We start from the raw sequence: 26,145 nt of genomic DNA, 5'->3' as shown, positions 1-26,145 counted from the left end.
TAACTTGTATCTGGTTTATATGCCATGAATATATCAAATTTTAAAAATAATACTAAAACATTGACCTATAAAAAACCCTTATAGATCAATGTGCTAAAAAGTAAAAAATATTTTTTCCAGCCACTTTTCATTTGTTTTTCTGTCTGCCTAAACTTTAAATTAATTAATCTTGTGTTTTAGATAACAGCCGACTGATATAGACAGATACTTTTTGTCTTAAATACAAAAAAAAAAAATAACATTTAAATTTTTCCGTTTTCAACATTAAATGTTCTATAATTATTAACTTAATTTTCACTAATATTCATTTGCATGTTGTCGTCACCTGTAATTATGCTTGCACTTAGTTACATTACTGTTGATTATTATATTTTGATCTTTTATATAAATAAATAAACTTTCCGCGTGTTTATTAATTCAACCAATGCCATGTCAAAATGTCGTCTCGAATGGTGCAAACTTGTGTATTTGACCAATGAGAGCGCCCGAATCACCGGCGCGCATGCGCAATCGAGCCTCACGAAGAAAGCAGCGCCCGCGGCGGCCAACAACTACAACATCTACCATCTAACGGCACGTGTCGCCATTGCGGCCGTTGAAACCAAAAATTAAACCCGACAGTTTTAAATATACTCCCTCTTGAGTAAAGTTTGTGTGTGGCGTGATTAGTGGACTATTCATACATAAAACGTGGCCGGCCGGCATATATCCTAAAAGTCGCAACAATATTATCAAGAACCACTCCGTCTTCCGTTCCTGCTGAGCATGGTGAGTTGTGCATGATATCTCTTGTTCATCTATTCAAGTCGTGTACCGTTTTACCCGGCATATTTACCGGCGGTATTTTTGCTCGATCCAGACTGTACACAGATTGAAATTGCATTATTATAAAAGAACCGCATTTGTTTGCGTACGTACATAAATAATATTCCCACACAGCACTTACAGAGGATCACAGCTGAATTATACTGCTTTCTGGTATTGTTGTGTTCGTGTGGTGAGTGACCAGAGCTCCTGGGGGAAGGTCTCCTGGGGGAGGGTCTCCTGGGGGAAAGTCTCCTGGTGTCTTTAAGCTACGGTAACCGCTTACCATCAGGTGAACTGTACGCTTGTTTCATGACGTAGTCCTATAAAGAAATCCTCAATTGTAAATAAAAATATATTGAAATGAAAAAGCAGGGTAACTGACAACTGCGCCACAGAGCTTAAAAAAATAGCCTTTATATTATTAAAAATTTATCCCTGTAGTAAAAGCAACGATATCAATGAGATATAGACGTGGGTATTTTAGAATTTCGTTAGTAACGAAGTATTCTTTTGTATCGTAATTCCATTGGACAATTTTCCATAAATTTCGCGTTATTCTCTACTTTACGATGACTCGTTGCGTGATGACGAAAGTTGTAGCTGCAGTAGACAGGGTATTCCTAGTTCGAAGAACATACCATTACCATCTCAAGGTACTGGAACAGCTATGATAGCAGTAGACCAGCATTAGATTACGATGTTTCATAACCTTGAAATTAATAGACGCAATTAAAACCCGATTTCTATATTTAAAAAAATGTTTCGTTTTTGTCACAAACTATTTCGAACAGGTCGTGTTTGAAATTAAAAGGTTCGCTGACAATCGTTACTCGTTTTTATCATGTATTTTTGCATGGGGCATATAGAAGACGAAAGTTGCACTACGACGTTAACGTGGTGCAACTTTAATCTGGATTTTTTTTGAAGGATTTCTGATGTCGGTGACGGTTACACGTATGAATAAGATTTTATTTTTCTCAAATCGTTGGTTGTTGTCCAAATTAGATAGTTATAAAGGATTTTTATTGTTATAATTCGTAAAATGTCCAGGCAATAGGTAATAAGAAATACAAACATTCAAAGTTACTCCGAAGGTGCCCTTGTTTTTAAGCAATCGTTTTTAGTTTTAGTAAGAATTAAACACAAAAAAAAATCGTATAAATTTATTTAACATTCTAATATTATAATTTTTTCATGGTTTCATTTGGCTTCGTATCCAGGGGAGGTACTGGTAAACTTTGGTATAGACACCAGGTACGTTATCCAAGCCACAAGGAGAAGGTCCGAAGCTTACAACCCCTACGGCCATATAGATTCTCCCGTTGTCGGCCATGAGGGGCCCTCCCGAATCTCCTTTGCAAGAGTCCTTCCCCTCAATACCACCAGCACATAACTGCCCTTGCCATAACTTTACTTTACGGCCTGCAACGTTGTAGGGCGGTTGACATTCCTGTGGAGTTAATGAAGATTTTAAGATAATGAAGATTTACCTGATGGTAAACGGTCACTATGACTTATAGACGAAAGTGTAGCTTATAAACTCAAGAAGAACTACATAAGCATCCCAATCCTGGAGCTCAAGCTACCTTACTCACCACATGAACACAACACTATGTGCGAGCAGTATGATTTGACTTTGATGTTCTGTAAACTGTAGATAGTTCTGAAGCCTGAGTACCTTATGTCCATGAGTGTTATAAAATTAATGGAATATACTCCTATAAATCTGTCTACGCCTCGTGATTGCTGCCGCGTAATTATCGATCCCTTAGAAATGTTGGGATCAAAATAGCGTATATTATTCGGATCACCAACTACCTATATACATAGTTTAATTACAATTAGTTGAATAGATTTCGCATTAAAGAGTAACTAGTATGCTAACTAGTATCATTCATCCTCACAAACTTTCAAATTTGTAATATAAGTACGATGTCACTTAAACTGACCTCAGGTTTTACGTAAGGTAGTTCCACGTGAAGCTTAACGTTGCTCGAACTCTTTGTTTCGTCAACAGCACCCCAGCCTGACACTACGAGCATCGGCGGTTCTTTGCTCAGCGCGATGTCGGTTGTAGGCAAACAGATGGGGCGGATGAAATCTAAACAATAAATATATATATATATTTTATACCAGCTGATCCGACAGACGTTGACCTGTCTCGCGATACTGTCACTTTCCAAACGTATACAATTGCAATATTCGTTAAGTTTTCTTAAATTTTCTCGATTTTTTTTTGTTTTTTTTTTCAAGTTGAACATTTCCTATTAATTATTTTTCGATTTTTAATTATATATAGAAAATTTATTAACAGGGGTTTTGATTTTAGACTCGCATTACATTTTCTGATGTAGTTCTGCTTTGTGTAGTTTGAATCTCAGCAATATGTATTTGAATAAATGAGAACATTAATGTCACATTGGTTATCATGAAAAACATCGATAAATTATCTGATAATTGAAGTGTTTTTAAACAAAATTAATCGCCATATTGTTCTTTTTTGGGTGTATTTTTGAAGAGTTAATTTGTACTAGTTGGAGCGTGTAACTTTTATTTCCCTTATTCTCATTAAATCTGAATTGTGTTATTACCATTGTAAGGAGCTTCATCTTTTAACCTCAGTAGAGCTATATCGTGCCTCCTCAGGGGCGATTCAGGTTGGTAATCTTTATGCGGTATTACTTTTTCAATCGGCAACACGATGTGCCCATCTGTGCAGTCTTCTCCTCCCCCTTCAACTTCCACGCAGTCAGATCCATCATTGGACGTGTCGTATTCGCCTAGACGAACGTTTGCCCTAAAATAATTGTGTTTGTTGTCAAACAACAAAATTACTTTAATTCACATCGAAGACAAGTCATAAAAAGAAATCATCATCGATGACTAATTGAAAAAATATTCAATTAAATAGGCCTTATTAGGGATAACTTAAAAAAGTACTCCTCAGATCTCGAATTGCATAAATCGAATTTAATTTTTATTTATTTATTTCTGTAATCAATTACATTTACTTGCAAAAGCTGCAAGTAACAGTCTCACACGATTTATATAACATTTATACATATTGCTATAATATTAACAAAAACAGATCTTACACATAATTGCTACAATAGTTACAAAAATACATATATATGCTATGTTAAGTTTCGACAATTTCTTTGTTAAACGAAGTTTCGCTTCTACCCTACAAATAAAAAACGCTTCTCCTTTAATTAATAGACAAAACTATCACCGATGGATGAATATGAAACTGTACGTCAAACACTAGCTTTCGAATCAAAAGAGTTATGAAAACTCATAAAAATACAGACGAACAAAGAAGATTATTATTTTTGTGTCTAAGGTCTATGTGAAACTATAAAAATAATTCATTTGTGCAGTAAATTTCACTGAGGATCTATCACGCCCCCTAAAACTAAATCTGCGTTAAAACTATTAAAACATTTATTGTATTTTTTTACTAGCTGTGCCTTCGACTTCGTCCATATGGAATTTAACAAAAAAGTCTTAATTTCCCAGATTTATAAAATAAATAACTTTCTAAAATAAAAGTAGCCTAAGTTACTTCTTCTTACATCAGCTATCTGCCAGTGAAATTCCCGTCAAAATCAGTACAGCCGTTTCTGAGATTAGCTAAAACAAACAGAGACAGCCAGACAGACAGACAGACAAAAATTGTAAAAAAATGTTATTTCACTATATGTACCGTGTAAACATCTATATGTATTTAGTAGAAAGCTTTTATTTTAATATTACAAACAGACACTCCAGTTTTATTTATTTATTTGTATAGATGTTTTTCTCTCTGCATTGAGAAGTGTCACATTATTGTAATTAATTTAAAATTAAATTAAATTAACTTTTAACAATATAATAATTTAGAATTAATTTAACTTTTAACAATTCTATTAAAGTGGAGTCCTTTCCAGATTTGCTAAAATGTAGTAATGTTTTACCACTTTTTAAAAAGGGAAGTCGAAGTGATCCCAGTAATTACAGACGCATTTCAATCCTACCATCCTTAAATAAAACATTTAATAAAATTGTACTAAATCAACTTTTTTTCCATTTTAAAGTTAATGGAATTTTTTACAGTAAACAATATGGTTTCACTAGAGGTCGCTCTACGACAGATGCTGGTGTGGCACTTCTCAAACATATATGTGACGCTTGGCGAAAATCACAAAATGCTATTGGTATATTTTGTGACCTATCAAAGGCATTTGATCGCGTGGACCACGGGATCTTATTAAGTAAACTTGAGTTGTTTTGACTAGCCCGTTGGTGCAGTTTGTAGTGACCCTGTTTTCTGCTCCGAGGTTGTGGGTTCGATTACCACCCCGAGTCTGGGTGTAATATAAATATTTATTTATATATTTATATATGTATTATTTATAAGTATGTTTATCGAAAAAAAAAATGTAGCCGTGCTTACTTTAGGAACAGACGACCGTGTGTGTATTGTGTAGATATTTAAATATATTTATTTATTTATTTATTATTACGGCGTTAACGGTAAAGGTCTTAATCTAATTGCTTCGTATCTATCTAATAGAATTCAACCCGTATCAATAAACGGAACGAACTCTTCTGGATTTGTGCAAAAAATGGGCGTTCCACAGGGGTCGATTCTGGGTGCGTTTCTTTTTTAATATATATAAATGATCTGCCATTTTATATTAAATATATTTGTGATATAGTGCTATTTGCAGATGACACTTCTCTAATATTTAAAGTTGATAGGAAAAAAGTAAATGATGACGTGAACACTTCTTTGTCGCGAATTCGAGATTGGTTCAAAATAAACAACTTGGTTTTGAACGCCAAAAAAGCCAAGTGCGTTGTGTTTTCGTTACCTAATGCTAGGCATCCAAATTATAATTTTATAATAAATAACGAGATACTACAGATACTACAATTTTCTTAGGGATATTTTGGACTCAAAACTTCAGTGGAATTCCCATTTGTCATCCTTGAATGGTAGACTCAGCTCCACAGCATTCGCAGTTAGAAAACTACGACAACTGACCGACGTTGCAACTGCACGATTAATATATTTTAGCTATTTCCATAGTGTTATGTCTTACGGCCTGTTACTGTGGGGTAATGCTGCAGATATTGAAACTATATTTATCTTGCAAAAATGCTATTTGCGGCATTTACGATCTTGAAGCTCGAGTCTCTCGAGAGGATGTTTTCCAAAAGTTACATATTAACAATTGCGTCGCAGTATATTTATAACAATATTATGTATATTCACCAAAATATTCATTGTTTTGAAATAAATAGTAATAACCGCATTGTAAACACGAGAAGAAATAAAATTGTAACTCCAAGTTTCCGACTGCGCAAAGTAAACGTTTCCTTTCTGGGTCATGGTATTCGCATGTATAATAAAATCCTACAAACGATTTTGGAATTGTCTCAACATAAATTGAAAGTTTTTATTAAAAAAGTAAATAATTGATAAAGCTTATTACTCGGTGCAGGATTACATAGTTGATAAAGATCTGTGGACTTAGTGACGCTGTATTTTATGCAACATGTTACTAATTTTGTACTAAAACACAGTTTATATATTATTTATCAAAAGAGTAACTACGAAGTTTCTTGCCGATTCTTCTCTGCAGAATCTACATTCTGAATCGGTAGCTTTACTTCTACAAATTTAATAATTGATTTTTAAAGTTTTAATTTGTAAAATGACCATTCGAAAGTGCTCTTGGAGCCTATTTGAATGAATAAAGCTGTTTTCGATTTTGATTTTGACTACATGTTATTACTATGTTCTTTTATGTTAATACAAAAAAAAAAAAAAATAGTTTTGTCCGAGTAAATCTGAATTAGTAGTGAATTAGTAAGAATTTTCTAAGTTTGATTTTGTATGTCCAAGTTTAAGACTTTTAAGATCTCTTTTTAAAGTTTTCGTTAAACATATTGCATGAGTAACAAAGACTTACGGTGTACCAACTCTTAATACAGGTCCAGTGACGCAGTGCCCAGCTGTTAAAACGTATTTGCTACTGATCAAAGCTCCGCCACACAGGAGCTTTATCTTATTGTCCTTAATGGCCCGGTACTCTATGATCGCCAACCAGGGATACTGGTCTATCGCTGTCACATTCCCACCTGAAAAAATGCAACAACTTTTTTTAAGTAACTATTATAACATTGTCTAAAATAATATTACATGCGATTAAAAAAAAATGACAATTTAATTCTAATAATGACTTTCTATGATTATTCTAATGATGATAATGAGTTTTTGTCTCAATAAGGAAAGAGAATTTTTTTGGGTCAAATTCTAATATTACTGGAACTTGCCAAGTTATTGGAAAAAGATTAAAATTGTCTACAATCTACAGCGTTACTTTCAAGATATAATTTCAAGTAAATGAAACACGTAAGACAATTAAGTATCATTAAGGATAACGCGTTACTAACAACTTGACTGTGGCGTGATAAGAAATCATAAAAAGTGATACGGTAATTGTAATGTTATTTGTTAATTATGTATACCTGATCGAAATAATTGACTCCATAGTATCTAATGGAAGTCACGTTGAAAACTTTCAAGGTAAATTGTTGAGGAAAAGTATTAAATTATTAATAAGAACGATGACTAGTATTAAGTGGATTAACTGATGGGTTTTGGATGTACAATATATTGTCTATTATCGATTTCTACTTAAGATAAAGTTATGCCAGGTGCATGTTATACTGGGTTTTCCCATCAACTCTCAAAGAGCTCATAAACCTTATTAGCTTATAATGTTAAGTTGTAGCGATATCTACGAGTATATATGTACATTCTGTTATATAACCGTTCTGTTGTTGTGTGTTCTGTTTGTAATTCGAAGTAAACGGTGTTGATGTTGCGCTACTTTTTTTTTATACATAGATTGTTTTTTTTACCTGTTGTAATACTGTTTGTTTACCCAAATAAAGAGAAAAAAATTATGTAAGTTTTCGTTAGTAAAATCGTTTTATTCTAAAAGGTTGCCAATCAAATACGTAAATATTTTTGGATATAGTACAGTCATTTGTGAGATGGGCTTAAGCTAGCGAGAATATTTTCGCAAACGAGCTGTGTCAGTTAAGTATTGCATTTCTAATAGCAGAGCTATGAGATACTATTTTATTATTTTACGAAGAATAATCACTTGATGTTAAGGGTTTGAGCTGCTCGATATTTTACCAAAAATTCTGTTTCCGCTCGAACTGTCGAGTCCGCAACACTCTGTTTTTGGATCAGCAGGCGCTACTGAAGGCTTGCAAGCATTGGACGGACCCGTCGCCCGTTCGATCGTCGACCCGCAACACACGCTGTAAGGGTCCGGGCCTTCGCATCTGTGATTGAATTTAAAATCGAAAATTAAAAAAAAAAAAAAAAAAAAACGTAAAAAAAGTACCAGGCGGATTTGTATAAGAAAGATTATGTTGTTTATTTGATTCTAGGTTGTTCTAAAAAGCATCACACTTAAAAACATCGAATTCAATTTCCTTCAACAAATTTTCTATGATGTCAGAATAAATATAGAGACAGACAGAAAAAAGATAAATTTATTGAATAATTTTGGAGCTTTCTTTATATATAATTTAAATGTATTAATACGTATTCAATATTCTTGTAATTACAGGAATTATAGTTGGAGTGCTTATACGTTTTGCGTCTTTTCCTACACATCTCTCATGCACTAACATCGGCTGGGTAAAATTTACAAATGTTGATTGTGATATTTAATTCGTACAGAACTTTTGAAAAGTAATAGATTTTTAATTCTTATCGCTATTTTTTTAAATATACAATTAGGTCGTCAAACAAGCGTATGGCTCACGTGATTGTGAGCGATCGCTGTAGCTTATGGACGCTTTCAACAGCATAGCATCACAAGCGCGTTGCCGACCCGACCCCCAATCCCCCAGAAGCCTTAGTCGCCTTAATAATTCGATAAATACCTGGAGGTTTGAAGGAAAATCAAATCTTCGTCCGCGATAGGTTTTTTTAATAAGTTTAATAAATTAGGGCAGGAATGTAAACCCTTGCAAATGCCAACTTTTCCGTCTGGTGTGAAGCACCGAAGATCTGTTCTTTCCTCGACTACTGGACAGCATACCTGAAATATTTTTATTATAATTTTTATATATTCTATAAAGATAAAGATAAGAAGACGCCGCGTTAGCGCAGCGGTCACAGCTATGGATTGTGCCTGTTGCGTTGGCGGTTGTGGGTTCGATCCCCGCACATGACAAACATTTGTATTGGCCATACAGGTGTTTGCCGTGGTCTGGGTGTTTGTGCAGTCCCCGTGGGTCTCCCCACCGTGCTTCGGAGAGCACGTTAAGCCGTCAGTCCCGGTTGTTATCATGTACACCTGATAGCGATCGTTACTCATAGTAGGGAATATATCCGCCAACCCGCATTGGAGCAGCGTGGTGGATTAAGCTCTGATCCTTCTCCTACATGGGGAAAGAGGCCTATGCCCAGTAGTGGGATATTCACGCTGAAGCGTATTCTATTAAGATAGCAAACAAACGTACGGTCTGCTTGATGGTAGACCGTTGCTTTTGGACGCCTTAAGCACCGATTTGATGAAACATTTGCGCAGTGGTACAAGAGTAACTTTGCGTGTGCAATCACATACAGATATTGCTAAGAGTCTCAGAGCTTGTCTCTGAGTAATTTAGGTATACTTGTGTCCGTTGAGTATGAACCGTTTATTTATTTTTTAATTGTATTAAATGTTAATGAATTAAATTTTTAACTTGAAAATATGCGACAAAAGTGATCGTGTGAATCGTAGTTAAAAACATATATATATTTTCTTTTAATTTCAGTTATAATATAATTTATTTAATGCGGCCGCCCAGATATCGCCAAATGCCGTGTTTTTTTAATTCTAAACTGGCTTTTGCCCGCGACTTCATCCGCGTGGAACAGGAACAATTCTGTCATACATGATTTTTGTGCAACGCACGCAGCGTTGAAGTTTCGCGGAAGCTCTCAAAAGGAAAAAAATCTGATTTTGAAATATTCTTTATTGGTGCACCGCTTATATTGGTCTTAGCGTGATCATAAATAGCCTATATATAGCTTTCTCGATAAATGGGAAATCTAAAACTGAAAATATTTTTCAAATCGGAGCAGTAGTTCCTGAGATGAGCGCGTTTAAACAAACAAACAAACTCTTCAGCTTTACAATATTAGTATAGATCATCTTCATCAGTTAGTTGTTTCAAAATAGTCATTGTTCTGGTATGATATATTTCTTGAAACTATGAAATGCAATTTCTCATTTACCTTTGGTGTTTCGGCTTCGAAACCGCAGTGGGACTGTTGTAATAGTTGTAGTTCTTCTTTGGTTCTTTTTGGATTGTTAACCAGCACCAGCAGTGCAGGACAGTTCAGTATTGAAATACAGTTCCCTTTACTCCCTGTCGGTGTTGGGCATGACTCTGAAATTAATTTTTTTTTGTTGATTAGATGTGTAGCGTTGGTAGATGAAATAAAGCAACTTTTGTTTATCAATTCAAGATATAATGAAGGAATAACAAGGTTTTTTATAAATAGGTTAATTAGATGTGAAAGTCTATTAATTTTTTTGCTACATTTATTTGAATCCATTGAATTAATGGGTGGATCGAAAAGTTCGCGGCCTCATCAAGAAAACAAAATAAATAAGATACAAAAATAACTTTATTTATCAATATAATCTCGACCTAACTTAATTTATTTTTTCCATTTGTTTCACAAATAGTCTACCGGTTCACTGCGGTTTCAGCCCCTTCATTTGACGGAAATTTCTGGCCACCAAGGTTTTTTTTTGTTAGGAAATAGAGGAAAGTCGGAAGGTGCCAAATCAGGCGAATAAGCCGGGTGGGGCAGAAGTTTAAAACCATAATCACGAATTTGAGCCATACTTTCGACAGACATTTGATCGCGTGCGTTATTCTGGTTAAACAATACTTTATTTCTAAGTAATCCTGGACGTTTTTCTTTAATTTCTTCACACAAACGATATATTAGGGTGTAATAGTATGCTGCGTTTATTGTTTGGACTTTTGAAAGATAGTCCACCATTATGACTCAACGAGCTTCCCAAAACACTGATGCCATGCTTCCAGCTGATGAAATTGCCTTTGCTGTTTTTGGGATCGGTTCATTAGATTTTTTCCACTGCTTGGACTGCTATGTAGACTCTGGCGTAAAGTGATGAGTCCAGGTTTCGTCCATAGTAACAAAGCGGTTCAGAAAGTCCTGCGGATCAGCTACAAAGGTCTCCAATCAGTCGCAAGAAACTGTTACAAGAATTTTTTTTTGTTCGAAAGAAAGCGGTTTATGGACCCACCTCGAAAATCCAATTTCATTGATAGTTATATTTTGTATTCGCTCATGTGAAAAGCACATAGTGGCTGCCATATTCCTTATAGTTAATTTGCTGTTGTCCTCGATGAGATCACACACTTTGTGAATGTTTTCTTCCTTTGTAGCTGTACGGCTGGGGCCAGGGACATCTTCAGTGCATCATCTTCATCTCTCGTTCACGTTTAAATTCTACTACCCTTTCTACTACCCCTTTTTTATACTGGTGTACGATGGACCAGATCCCCCTAAGTTTCTGTCATATACTCTTGTTATATATAATTATTATATTGTGTACTTTTTACGACGGACATAAAAAATAAAAATCGATATTTTTTATTTTATTTTATAATAAACCATATATTTTTATCTTTTCTAGATATGTCATGTAAAGACATCAGCCGATTTCAATTTTTTTTATATAGGTTTAGATTGTTGCCATATACAAGCGTAACTTAATTTTTATGTGAGTTACAGGAAAGGTTTTTTGTTTGTGCGTTAGAAAAATGTATGTATTTTGTATAATGATTTTTTAACCGACTTCCAAAAAAGGAGGAGGTTCTCAATTCGACTGTATTTTTTTTTTGTATGTTACATCAGAACTTTTGACCAGGTAGACCGATTTCGACAAATTTTGTTTTAGTCGAAAGGTGGTGTGTGCCGATTGGTCCCATTTAAATTTATTTGAGATCTAACAACTACTTTTCGAATTATATCTAATAATGCGTTTTTACTTGACGCTTTTTTCGTCGACCTACGTTGTATTATACCACATAACTTTCTACTGGGTGTACCGATTTTGATAATTCTTTTTTTGTTGGAAAGGGGATATCCCTAGTTTGGTACCATGATAAGGAAACCAGGATCTGATGAAGGGATCCCAGTGAAATCGAGGGAAACTCTTGAAAATCCGCAATAACTTTTTACTGGGTGTATCGATTTTGATAATTTTTACTTTAATCGAAAGCTGATGTTTATCATGTGGTCACATATAAATTTTATCGAGATCTGATAACTACTTTTTGATTAATCTTTGATAACGCGTATTTACTTGACATTATTTTCGTCACCTTACGTTGTATTATACCTCACAACTTTTTACTGGGTGCACCGATTTTTACGTTTCTTATATAAATTAAAAGCTACTATTCGTCACGTGGTCCCATTCAAATTTAATTGAGATTTGATTAGTAATTTGTGAGTTATATCTAATATTGCGTATTAACTTGACGGTTTTTTCGTCACCCTACGTTGTATTATACGTTATATCTTTTTACTGGGTGCACTGATTTTGATCTTTTTTGTATAAATCAAAAGCTAATACTTGTCATGTCGTCCGTTTTAAATATGATTGAGATATAATGAGCAATTTTTGAGTAATCTTTGATGACACGTATTTACATAACGATGTTAAGACGACTGTGGTCATGTTCAATACTTTGCCACAACGCCATCTATCAAAATTTAATGAAATTACTTCGTTCACTATCGATCAAATTACAATATTCCACTAAAGTAGAGAGTAGCAGTTTATTCGTTATAAATATATTTGAGCTTTTAATTTTTGAGTTATCGCTAATACTGGGTATTTACTTGCCTATTTTACGTCGACCAACGTTATATTAACCTCATTACTATTTTACTGGGTGGACCGATATCGATGATTCTTTTTTTAATCGATAGGTGGTGCTTGTCATGTGGTCCCATTTAAATATAATTGAGATTTGACTCGAACTTTTTGAGCTATATCTGATATGGCGTATTTACTTGACTGTTTTTGGAGTTTTCTCCTTAAGAATCGATTTTCATTTAAGGCCCCGGAATGAAAAAATGGAACAGTAAAATCTACTGAACGAATGACCTTGTTAGAGATGGCGTTCAGACGTTTTCTAATAACGCAATTAGGTTCCGATAGATGGCGTTATTGGATTCATTTATTTACAATTTGATATAGTAATAATATATTTCTTAGACTAGTAAGCCTTTTTGTGCCTATTTAGACAGTTGATCTGAAGGGGTAAACTCCAGTCGTGCATCGGAGCTGTGTGAAAACATGAACATTACATATTTTTAATAAAAAAGACAAACCGTAATTCAATATAAATCCGTAATAAGCGATGTCAGCGCTTCGCGCGAATCGACGACGGGCCTTTTATGAAATTTCTGCCTACAATCGCTAACAAAATGCTAGAAATAACAGTAGAACATTATATAATTCTACAATTTTATAATGTCGCGTTATATGGAATACGAACAAAGTATTACTATTTTTTCGTCGATCTACGTTGTATTACTCTTCGATGTAATTGAAGTCGGTTTTTTTTTCGTTTGCGAGCAAACACAATTATTTATTCTCAATGAGATCACACACTTTCTGCATGTTTTCTTCCTTCGTAGCCGTACGGCTGGGGCGAGGGATAGGTACATCTTCAATGCTCTCTCGTTCACGTTTAAATTCTACTACCCACTTTTTTACAGTGGTATATATGTGCCAGATCCCCCTAAGTTTCCGTCATATCCTCGTGGATCTGTTTCGGTGTTAATCCCTTTTTAAACAAATATTTGATTACCTCACGTTGTTCAATTTTGTCAATTTTTTTAAAAGCTTCACAGTCTGTCTCGTTTAGCACGTTATAACTTAAAAATCACAAATACTACAGCAACAAAATTTTATACTTTGACGGTCAAAGCATGTGTTAACACAATGAGGGTAATATTGTAAAAATAAAATATACGGATATCAGGCGAACTTTTCGATCTACCCTCGTGATTTATTTATTCGACCCGTTGGATCAGAGGGAAGAAACGATCTACGGAAGATCGTTGAATAATTATAATAATAAAAGGTTTATTCCGTTGCAGTTAGTATTTTAATAACTTCGAGGTAAATTTTTTGTTGCTGACCTTTTTACCCGATTCTTAGATGATTTATTTTTTTCACATTCTAGCTTTTATGCGTAGTTTTGTACGCGTGGAATTTATTTCTTTGCGATTGTTTGTAGAGAAATACTTAAATGTATTTTAAGACTTATCAAGACGAAAAATATCGAATATTTTACTTTGACATTCAAGATACGACACCACTTAAGTACACATTAATTTCGTTCTACGGTGTTTGTGATATGCTGGAATTATTATATTGACGGACATAAAAAAAACGAGATGATTTTTTTGATAAAAGATAAATTATTAATAATATTGTCATCTTTTCTAATGTAAAGACATCAGCCGGTGTGAATTTCAATATAGATTTAGATTGTTGCCATATACAAGCGTAACTTAATTTTTATGTGAGTTACGGGAAAGGTTTTTTTGTTTGGCGTTAGAAAAATTTATGTATTTTGTTTATTGATTACTAAGTACAAAAACAGGAGTAATATTTTATCATGCAACCTTACTAATACTAATAATAATAACTATATAACTTACTAATACTAATAATAATAATACTCATAAGTAATTAAAATGTCATCAGACCTCAGAACCTGAAATGGTTATCTTTTGTTCAAGTACAGTTTATTAATTAAAAATGTTTTCTTTTATAATTTTATGTCTGCTATGCAATCGTTTTGCTCCAAATTAATAATTTTATTTTTACTTAACCAACATTCTTTGATCGCAATAAAAATACGGAAATTTTGTTTTTTTTAAATATGTATCTTACTATTCAGCGCCTAACATCCCACTGCTGGGCATAGGTCCATTTCTCCATGTATGACAAGGATTGGAGCTTAATCCACCACGCTGTTCCATTGCGGGGTGGCGAATGTATGAATCTTAGATAGATATTTTCAAAATTCATAAAAAATAATTCATATGCGCAATAAATCTCACGCTTCCTTAAACAATATCTGCGAAGCAGTAGTGTAACAAGTACACGATCAGTAATAAAACTAAAAATCGGAATAACAAAAGCTCGGGCACTATAAGCCTGTGGACATAACTTTATATATATATAAAAAAAACAATATCTGCTTCGAAACTATTATTACATTTATTGTATTTTTTTATAATGCATCAAATATCAAAATGTTTACTGACTCTCGTATATATCTTATCGCTGTGGGTTTTTCATTTCATGATTCATTGTTTCGACACTAAAGGATAAAGCTGATACTGCGTTTTGTTTTCTTTATGTACATTTAAATTGTCAGACTTGTTAAAAAAAATGCTTTCACTCTGATCACGAATTTCTCTCGAAACATTCAAGTTTCCCGTTGTTTTCATTACACGAGGTATGTAAAGCCTTTAAAACCATTAAAAATTCTTCAGTGTCCCAATCTAAAAATTGTCATTAATATTATTTTGATCATTTTTTTAAGTAGGTCAGTGCAGTGTTACTTTACGAATCGAATTTACGTTTCAAATCGTTGTTAGCTTTTTAATTTGTGAAAAAATATAATTTTAATTTGTAAAATGATTATTTTAAAGTGCTTTTGAAGCCTATTTGAATGAAATAATTTTTGATTTTGATTTAAAACTTTCTACTATTCTGTGAAATTCATTGTTACAATCGATAATGTACTCGGTAATGTATCGGTATGGTATGTGTACTCGGTAACGTAATCGGTAATGTTGTGTATGTGTGTGTGTGATAATTAGGATATACTTATTGTTACAATTGATTATCGATTATTTATTGTCCCTTATTGGCCCTATTAAATATCGCAATGTTTAATTATTATTATTAACCTTTGTTAATTGAAGTACATATATAAGGAAAAAAAGGATAAGCTGTGAGTGTTGGGGATACATTTATATTTGTATTTTTATAATTAGTCTATATTTATTATCTCTAAAATAATGCCTTATTATGAGACATATTTATTATCTCTAAAATAATGCCTTATTATGAGACGCCTTTGATACTTGGTATCAGCCAAAGTAACAATGAGTTAAACTTCATATTTGGCCATTGCTTCAACCTGTTTTTTTAGGAGCATGCAATGAGAAACTTTCAGCTTTTATAAAAAGATGAAGGTCTGGCCCTCATGGGCTCATGGGTTATTAACTAGATTCAAATACATTGTATTTTATAGGTGCGTATAAAATGTAAAAAATTTACTTGTACTATGATTATTAAAAAAACGAGTGTGCTTTAGACCACACGACTGAAATAAAACTTTTTTAGCAATAGGCTTGCACTGTTTTTAGATATACGAAACGTAACTAACTGGCTATGAGTTAAGAGAGAAAAAAATGTCTCTTTCTATCTTCACTTACTTATATCTCCCTGTCAACTTCCGTTCGCTTCGCCCGATCACACTTTTCGTAACACTCTCGTCACGCATTTACCAGCTTACTCCTCAAGTCAAGCGTGCGCAAAGAAGTTTTACTTCAAAAAACATGTAATTGATACCTATGTCGAAACACAACTTACGTACTGTGCTGACTCACACATATGTATTGACTGTAAACATAATGTGTATTTTTGTGTGCGTTGACATGAACGTCAAACATCAGCTGCGGGCTTAACCCGCGCTGAGTTTTTACGCGCTTGTCACTAGTCATAGTGTGGGCCTGTATCAAGTAAATTTTCAAAAATATGGATATATTGGAACAGATTCAATTACTTTCAAAAGAGAATATATATAATGTTTTATTTATTATTTATATATAAATAAATAATACGTTAACATTAATCCTATTTACATTCCCAAGAACTTATTATAATAAGTTTATTAAGTTTCGCATTCGCCAGACACAAAACGTCTCTGTACAGTTCAATCCAGAGAGTTGCTGTATCTTCCACCAACAAGATCCATTTTTTCCATTTTCTCCTCGAGGGAGTGGAAAGAACAAGGCTATTGCTAAAACTTCACCTCTGATTGAGCACAGGAGTCTGTAAAAATCCGGAAGGTTTCTTATTAGAGCACTTATATTTTTGACAAGTGACACATGTTTTGACATAATCAGTAATGGCTCTACGCATGCCAGGAATATAAAAAGTTTGGGACACCTTTTTATATGTCCTATCGACTCCATGATGATGACCTATATCGGAATCATAGCACTATTTTAAAATAGTTGAGCGAAGAGAAGCTGGGACTATCAATTGTGGCTCTTTAGTGTCCACATCTGGGCTGTACGATACAAGACGCCTTGCTGTAAGAAATAACCTCTTTCAGACCAACCCATTTACGGGTGAATGCCTCTGCCTGCGTACCAAAAAAAAAAAAAAATCATGCGGTACCATTTCATTTTAATTGAGAATTAATCTCTTCAATTTTTTGACCTAACAAGTACTTTTCGAGTTATATCTAATAATGCGTATTTACTTTCTTATTTTAATGGAAACTTAATGCTTGCCAACAAAATTTAATCGAGATGTAATGAATACATTTCGAGTAATCTTTGATAACGCGCGTTTACTCGACTATTTTTTTCGTCTACTAACTTTGTATTATTATTTGTTGACGTAATTGAAGTCGGTGTTTTTTCGTTTGCGAGCAAATACAGATATATTTAATAATATAAGAACGTAGTCTGATGATTCAGTAGCATTGTGTGCAGTAAAGCATAAACAAATAAGTAATAAGACATCATTAAAAATCACAACGATATTTGGTTAATTCGATTATTGTGACAAGATTAAACCTTTCCCTTGTGTTTTATATGTTGTACTTGAAACGGGAAATATTGGATGTGCCCTTTTAGCACCATTATTATGTTTAACAACACACACACGGTCGATTGTTCCTAAGATAACTTAATACCCGTTTTAGGTAACAGCAGGTTGACATAATATGTCAGCCAGTCAGTCAGTCACTTCAGCCTATTGCAGTCCACTGCTGGACATAGGCCTCTCCAAGCTCACTCCAAACATACCGGTTCTCTGCTGTGCATGCAACCCGATATAGTTTAGTTTGTTGCTATATTTTCAACAATAACCTTTGTTTCCTCTATCTCACTATTTGGTATATTAAAAATTTCTAACTGATCATTTAGTTTATTTTGTTCTGTTTCTTGTTGAATCTGCTCTAAGGCTCTAATTCTATTTTCTAAATTAGAGTTTTTATTTAATAATTCTGTATTTTTTCTTTTTAATTCTTGAATTGTTGAGTCTGCTCTAAGGCTCTAATTCTATTTTCTAAATTAGAGTTTTTATTTAATAATTCTGTATTTTTTCTTTTTAATTCTTGAATTGTTTGTTTACAGAAATCGATATTTTCCACTATTTCGTCCATTTTGTCACTTTGATATTGTAACGTTTTAATAAAATCTTTCATTTCTCTTTGTATAGATTTTTCTATTTCTTTTGTTAATTCTTTTAATATGTATTTCATATTCATTGCTAGGCTTGGTGAATCACGAGGTAATTCATCGTTGTTCATATCATCATCATAATTGGGTGTAAAGAATGAACTTCGTCTTAGTGAGGAATTATGGCAATCTTGACATGTCCATTCCAGATTCTCTGTTGTGCGTAATGCGGTAATTTGCTTATTCGTTAAATCTGAACATGTAGTGTTACTGTGTACCATTTTACCACATTTGTTACATTCTAGTTTTGGACTTCGTTTGGTAATATTTTTAGCGCATTTATCACACTTATTCAGGTTATTTAGTCACCAAATTTATATTCTCACAAGTCAAATAAATATAATTTTATTATAATATACAATAATTAATAATATTTAAATTAAAATATATATAGAGTATACCGGGTTGAATATATTTTTGTCCAGCTGTTGACTGCGATAGGCTGAAGCGATGACGATAACCGCGGTATATTCTACACGGAGCGGGAATCAAATAGGCACATAACCCCTTTGAGAAAGAATCAGGATCACTGCTAACTGCGCCATATTCATTACCAGTTATTGAAAGATATTAAACCAAATGAATGAATTATTATATTGTTTTAATCGACCACTTATGTTCCATAGTAATCCAATTGTAATATCAGAATGGCACAGAATCAATTTTAATTATATTCAAGTACAGGTAATAGGAATGTATCTAAAGATATTTCTGTACGTGAGCATTACTTGCGCAGCTATTTTACTATGTGGATGAAGCGTAAATTAAATAAAATTATAAGATAATCTTCCTTAAAGATTTAAACTTTACGATTCAATGGCTTTTTGTGATAATGCCGCCATCGTACATTTTTTATATTTTATAAAATGTTATATTACTGTGAAGTTACAATAAAGTAGTAAAAATGTAAAGGTGAATTTGTAAATGTGTTTATTTATATATTTTTTACTTTTGCTAATACAATATAATAAAATTGTGGTCGGCGATGTCTGTACATTATAGATATTTAAGAAAACTTTCAAGTCCAATAGAAGTAACACAATCGATTTTTATTTATTAGTTTGTTTTACGGATGACGCAGAGTTATAGAATCGCGGGTGATTTATAGTAAACAAATGAAGTTGATAATTTTATCGATTGCACAATTCACAACACACTCAAACGTATTATTTAAAGATGACACTTTATCAATCAAAACATGAACTCAATCATATAATTATCACAGATACAGACGTTCTCGCGAAACGGCAAAAAAAAAACAAGTCACAACAAAGCACCAAACAGGATTTAAACTTACGTCCTTGTACGAGGCACACATATAAACTGATCACAGATAGTACTAATATTGAAGTCATCTTCATTCGTCTTTATAATAATAACTAGTATAAATTAAATGTCATGTCCGAACGCGTGTCGTCGACGCGGACGATCGAATCGTACTGATGTGTGTACGGGTGCTGCGGATTTGTAGCGGTCGTTATATGAGTATGTGCCTATAATAGTTGTTTCATCTCTTTAAAGTTTAACGTCAATTTTATCAGATACAAAGTTTGATGTTTTTCCATTAGTGACGCCATATATGATGTGAGCTAATTAAATCATAGTAATTGATTTTTAATATTATATGCAGACAGTCTGCCAGTAGTCTGCCATTAGTCTGCCAGTAGTCTGCCAGTAGTCTGCCAGTAGTCTGCCAGTAGTCTGCCTGAATCCTGGAATCGTCTTTTAGAGTTCGGGAAGTTTTTGGGATTGTCAATGGGTCTCGTAGTCAGTAGGTATTTTCAGTTCCTCGGTTCTTTACAGATTTATGTTAGGATATGCGTCATATCATGTGGTGACTATAGTAATATGACTTGCTTTTCCCAAAATTAATCACAGAGATCGCTGATAATATACTGTTTGGTAGATTTCGTTTCTCGCTGTTTATCATAAAGGCGATCCTCTTCTAAGAAGCTAACTTTTATTTTGTTCTATAATCCCATCTCCATAGTTAAATTGCACTTTCATCAATTGATACCACTATTGAATTATTTTCACTCCTACATTTCAACAGCGTGGTTGCTCCATATTTCCGATCCTTCTCCTACATAGAGAAAGAGGTGTCCCAGCAATGGGATGTTATAGGTCGAATCAAAAGTTGTGCGCTGTTAGTGTCACTATAATAGATTATTATAATTTCTTTTGTTAAACAAATAATAATGTAGGTATTGCTGAATTTTGCGCACAGCAGATGTGATAAGTGAGGGACAAGAAAGCACCAAAATAATTATTTTACAATGGACCGAGTATATATCCTAAATATAAGTTTACAAAAATTTATCAACTTTACTAAAGGTTCCACGCGGCTTCTCACGCGGCTTCAGAAAATTTTTGAAATAAATAAAAGCCGTCAGTTAGCTTCCTAAAAAAAATTTGCCACAATCCCTGAGACGTGAAAAAAAACTAGCCATAAATAATATTAAGGTCTTATATTTGTTTAGGTCCTTAACTATTTTGTATATTTATTATTTAAACAAACAAATGATGGAATAAAAAGAAAAATAATTTATAGTCAATTACTCGAATATTCCAAAATGCGTGCATAGCAACAAAAACAATGATCACGAATTAATACACAAAAAATAATGGTTTGGAACCGCAGAAACCGACGTCACTCTAAAGATTACCAAAGACAAGAACAAGAAATATATTTATTTTTTAATTCAATGGAAAAATCTTAGTTCTCAAAAGTATCAATCAACTGATAAATTTGTCGATTGGATTCTATTCCCATGTTAATGTGTTAAATTATTAAAATTTTTGCTTTTTTCTCGCGGTAAATGTACAATTTTGCATTTCAAAGCGTAATTTGTCAATTAATGATATTAAACAATGTAAAATAACACAATATTCAATTATTTGTTTCGCTAAATTATGTATATTAATCAATTTATGTCGAAACTGATGTATAAAAATTGCAAAATATGTGTCGTCATACTAGGTACGGAGGAGGGGGTCTTTATTTATTGACATTTATTTTTAAGTGATTCGGCTCCTATATGTTACAAGTGTTTTATTTTTGTTACTTATAAAGTTATGAAAGTTTTAAGAAAAAAAAAACGTGTGTTAAATGCATTTTGAATATTTTTTTTACAACTCGTTTGGCAAACAAGAGTAGGGCTTACCTAATGGTAAGCGATCACCATAGCTTATAGATGCTTGCGACAGCAGAAGCATCGCTAACGAATTGCCTTACCTACCCCCGACCTTCCTCACTGACCTCAGAAGTTGTGGTTTATTTACTCACCACCCCTCTTCTCTGCCCTACCTCAGTTAAGTTTTTTAAAGGATACTCTATCGTTATGGTAGCCACAAGCGCATCTTTGGGCGTCGCTCGGTCTATATTTTGGTCGTGTATCATGACGAATCTATTATATTCTGCTTTGGCACTTTTTGCCTCGTGATTCAGCGAGGTTTTCTTTAGAATAGAGCATGAAAGACAAATCTTTTATTTAGCTGTAATACATTAACGCATGGTCTGATTTCACCCAGCCTTTTTTAATTCGAAAAGAGATGTGCTAATATTATGTATATCCATATTCTTTGGTATGCTGGTTCAGAAATTATAGATATCACAAACCCTCAATTTTATTAGTTCCAAATATGTTTGAACCACGAATGTGTTCTTTTATATAAAAAGAGAGCCATACAAGATGAACCTCAGATGGTACTAGACCAGACTAGTAACCATCTGACGTTAAACAGTTAACGTTGCCCATGGAAATCTGCAACATAATATGAGCTGCGGCTGCGTTGCCTGCCTTTTAAGTAAGAGATGTCTACAAACTCGACGCTTGACCCCCCCCCAAATATAGCGCTCAGGGAAAGCCTCAGAAAGAAGATCATTATACAATTTGCACGTATGCGGAAAAAATTGCCTGAAAGTATGAATAATACCTAGTCCTTCGATGTAATCAAAATATGAAAATATTAAGTTTGGCATACAACTTGTTGTTCCTATGCTCGTTGTGAATAATGCAATTGAAGTCAGATAATTGTAACACGATTTAGGCCTGTAACATCCCATTGCTGGGAAAAGGACTCTTTCTCCATGTGGGAGAAAGATCGAACTTAATCCACCAGGCTAAATGTGTACATGGGTAATGGGTGTTTTTTAGCTCATTTATGAATTGTTTACTATTGGAAACTTTCTTGGTTTGTGTATTGTTACTTGTTTGTATCCTAAATAATATTAAAAATAAAATAAAAAATGCTGCCCCACTGCGGGTTAGTGGATAAACCATATTTTTTAATATTATAAATGTGAAAGTTAGTTTGTTCGTTTGTTCCACTTTCACGGCTCAAGGCTTGACCGATTGCCATGATTTTTGACATGCTCATAGCTAAGGGACCCGGAACGGACATAGGACATACCTTTCATCACCGAAAAATGCGTAGTTTCCGAAGGATAGCGGAAAATCGTCACGGGCGCAACCATAATCCTGGTATTTCAATTAAGATTTAAGAAAAAATAATGAAAATATCTCAAAAATTAGTAATGTTTTAAAAACATTATTAATGCCAATAGAAACTTAAAAGGAATGTTTAGCAAAAGTACGTGTTTTTTTTTTAATATTTCATGTCAACAAATTTTTAGTAATTATTTTTAATAAGAAGCCGCGTTAAAAGCTAGTTATGATATAATTGTAAATAATATAATGTTCTTCGATTATAAGACCTTTCCTCAGCTGTGTCGAATCCACGGTTGAGATGGTTTTACATTTAATTAACCTTAACGGCTGGTTGATTCACACGACCTTGACAGTAAGCGTTTTATGGCAAAATAATAGTTATTAAATCAAGTTAATGAGATAATAATAAGATTTATTTATTTTCTCACCACATTATTGCTAACAGGATATTAGATAGGTACATAATAACACGAGCACTAATATTATTGTAGGAGACCGGTGCCTAAGCTAGGCTCGAGGCCTGTGTTTCAGGACAATAGGTCTCCACCCCTTTATAAAGTACATTTCAATTATCATCATAAGGGCATTAAAAATTTTGTTGTGAACAATATAATATGAGATAGTAACTTTATGTAAGTATTTATATCTAAGGTTAGTATATTTGTTATTCATGGTACGATATGGATTAGTTGGTGTATGTTTGTTGTGTGTGTGTGTGTGTGTGTGTGTGCGCGTGCGTGCGCGTGCGCGTGCGTGCGTGTGTGCGTGCTTTCGTGCATGCGAGCGTGCGTGCGTGCGTGCGTGCGTGCGTGCGTGCGTGCGTGCGTGCGTGCGTGCATGTGTATGTATGTGTGTGTGCGTGTGTGTGTGTAGAATATGATGTAGTAGTATGTTGCTTAGGCGTGGGTGTGTGTATGTTAGAAGTTATCTAAGTTAGGGCAGAAAGAATCGCTTTTGTGCCATCATAATTCAATTTCTGTAACCAGTTAGTTAATTTCCGTTGACACATATTTTTAGTGAGGTTGAATGTAGCTATAAATCTATTTTCGTTCGAATCGATTGTGTTGTATAAGAAGTCACCCAAACTGCAAAAGCATCTCTTTGAAAACCTCGTGGAAAATTTGCTACACTGTAGGACTGTAGGATTGTATCGCTTTTTGGCGTCTGACGCTGACAGGTGGTTTTCAAGAAGTGTATGTTTGTCTTAGTAGGGTGTTAAGTATAAATAATTTGCGCACCGCTAAGACCTGGCACTCTTATAACAATACAGTGGGGTAATGATACGGCTTAAATAATGCTAACTTTGAATACCTTTTTGTGCTCTCTTCAGGTCAATTAGTTTGGTTTTCGGTGCACCACCCCAGGAGGTGATACAATAAGTTAGCACCGATTGAGCGAGGGCGAAATAGACAGTTAGTATGTATTTGTCGAGCCAATATAACTAATAGCGGCTTCGTTATTCAGAAAACGTATAGTTTAGTAAACGGACGGTAAAATTTAAAGTATGTCGCTTTCGAAACTTCGACGAATATACGATGATTGATTAGCATAGGCGTCCCACACCTTATAGGTCGGAGCCTAATCCACGACGCAGCTCCATTGTAGGTTCACGGATGCAATCTCTATTATGAGTAACCATAGCTATCAGGTGTTTATGATGACAACCATGTCTAAAAGCTTTATGTTTTCTCCGATGCACATTTGGAGACACCTAGATTGAAAATAAAAATCGGCAAAAACAAATATCCATCACGAACGGGAATTGAACCCGCGAACGCTAGTATTAGACATCTTCTGACATTTTAAAACCAGAGTTGTTATCTGTATATATGAACTGGGCTTAAATATATCTATATATTTAATTATTAAAAATTTTACAAAAAATATTCTCATTTTGAATTTGTTAATTCGCTTGTCAGTGGAACAATATAGTGTGGTAACTTTAAATCCCTATATTTAATAGGAGAGTCTAGCGCGGGTTATATGTATGTATTTTTTACTTATATGTATAAATACTTCTTTTAATTTCTCCAATTACTTTTTAATAACATGATTCAAATAATATCTCGTGGAAATTGAAACAGTCATTAATATATGTACAATAGTAGGTAAGTACGCTCTGTATATAGCGTTGGTTTAATTATAAGTAAGGATAAACCGGTGACGTTAATTATATTATTAGTTTAGTTATTACTGTCCTATTGTATCCTCAATGATTATAGTTTTAATATAGGCTTGCAAATGAAAGAGAATACGACGTAGCTACCTACGGTACCTACGAAAAAATAGTCAAGTAAATACGCATTATATGAGATAACTCAAAACGTACGCGCCAGATCATAATTAAATTTAAATGAGACCAAACTACAAGCACCTTTCGAATAAAAAAAGAATCAACAAAATAAATCGACCCAGTAAAAAATTACGAGTGCGTTACATAAAAAAAAAATCTGTTGAATTGAGAACCTCTTGAAGTCGACTATAAATACATTAACAAGATAACATACTACAATACAAGAAACAAAATATAGACGGTCTTTTTAATCGGTTTTTAATAAAGTCTATCGAGCACATAAGTTACAAATATACTTTAACAGCAAGAGATACTCGTAAATTAATAAGTAAAATATGCCATTGGGGTCCGTTACACCTTAATTAATAGACTACAGTTTATAGATTCATAGTTATCGAATAGAAATATCCCATAATTAAGTGAAGTATAACGACTAAGGGATAGCACAGTTCCACTACCACCTTGGAACTTATAAAGCCGACCGATGACGGTATAACCATCCAAACGCTGGCTTTGAAATACACAGGCCGAAGAAGGGCAGCAACGTCTTTGATGTAACAAAACCAGCCCTGCGGTCACCAACCCGCCAGCCCAGCGTGGTTAATATGGGCAACACACATGAGCTCACGCCATTTTTGGCGCGAACTTGTGGAGGCCTATGTCCAAGAGTGGACTGCAATAGGCTGAAATGATGAAATAAAGTATAATTCGATGCTAATAAAAAAACCTTAAATTTTATCTGTTGGATACCGTTACCCGTCAGATCGATTTAACGGCAACTTGTGAAACCGGCCCTAAGTGTAACTTGTTTCATTTATAGGATATAGCTTTTTGTGTTTTTTTATAAAGTCGATGAATAACACGAGTTACTTGATTACACTACATGGTATAAACTGAGGTGGGGCACAGTAGGTTCGCCGGCCGATAGTCGGGGGACTCGACCGGCCGGACCAGGCGGATGACTGCTC

The 26,145-nt window shown here is 33.9% G+C and overlaps 2 protein-coding genes across 2 annotated transcripts in view; one reads left to right on the top strand and one right to left on the bottom strand.

Moving 5' to 3' along the window:
* The window catches only part of LOC123664617 (flocculation protein FLO11), a 204,997-nt gene that overhangs the window by 102,843 nt on the left and 76,009 nt on the right, over positions 1-26,145 (top strand). The window lies entirely within an intron of this gene.
* On the bottom strand, positions 1,956-19,907 carry LOC123664485 (phenoloxidase-activating enzyme-like). The gene is made up of 8 exons (XM_045599023.1): positions 19,731-19,907; positions 10,109-10,263; positions 8,767-8,924; positions 8,006-8,157; positions 6,768-6,936; positions 3,399-3,604; positions 2,757-2,908; positions 1,956-2,257 (listed from the first exon to the last, which is right to left on the bottom strand). Exons 1-8 carry the CDS (start codon positions 19,792-19,794, stop codon positions 2,000-2,002), a joined length of 1,314 nt encoding a protein of 437 aa, XP_045454979.1. The 5' UTR covers positions 19,795-19,907; the 3' UTR covers positions 1,956-1,999.

Source organism: Melitaea cinxia, chromosome 22 (assembly GCF_905220565.1).
Source record: "Melitaea cinxia chromosome 22, ilMelCinx1.1, whole genome shotgun sequence".
Classification (NCBI taxonomy): domain Eukaryota; kingdom Metazoa; phylum Arthropoda; class Insecta; order Lepidoptera; family Nymphalidae; genus Melitaea; species Melitaea cinxia.
Note: the sequence above shows the minus strand (reverse complement) of the source record. Positions and strands in the feature narration are given on the sequence as shown.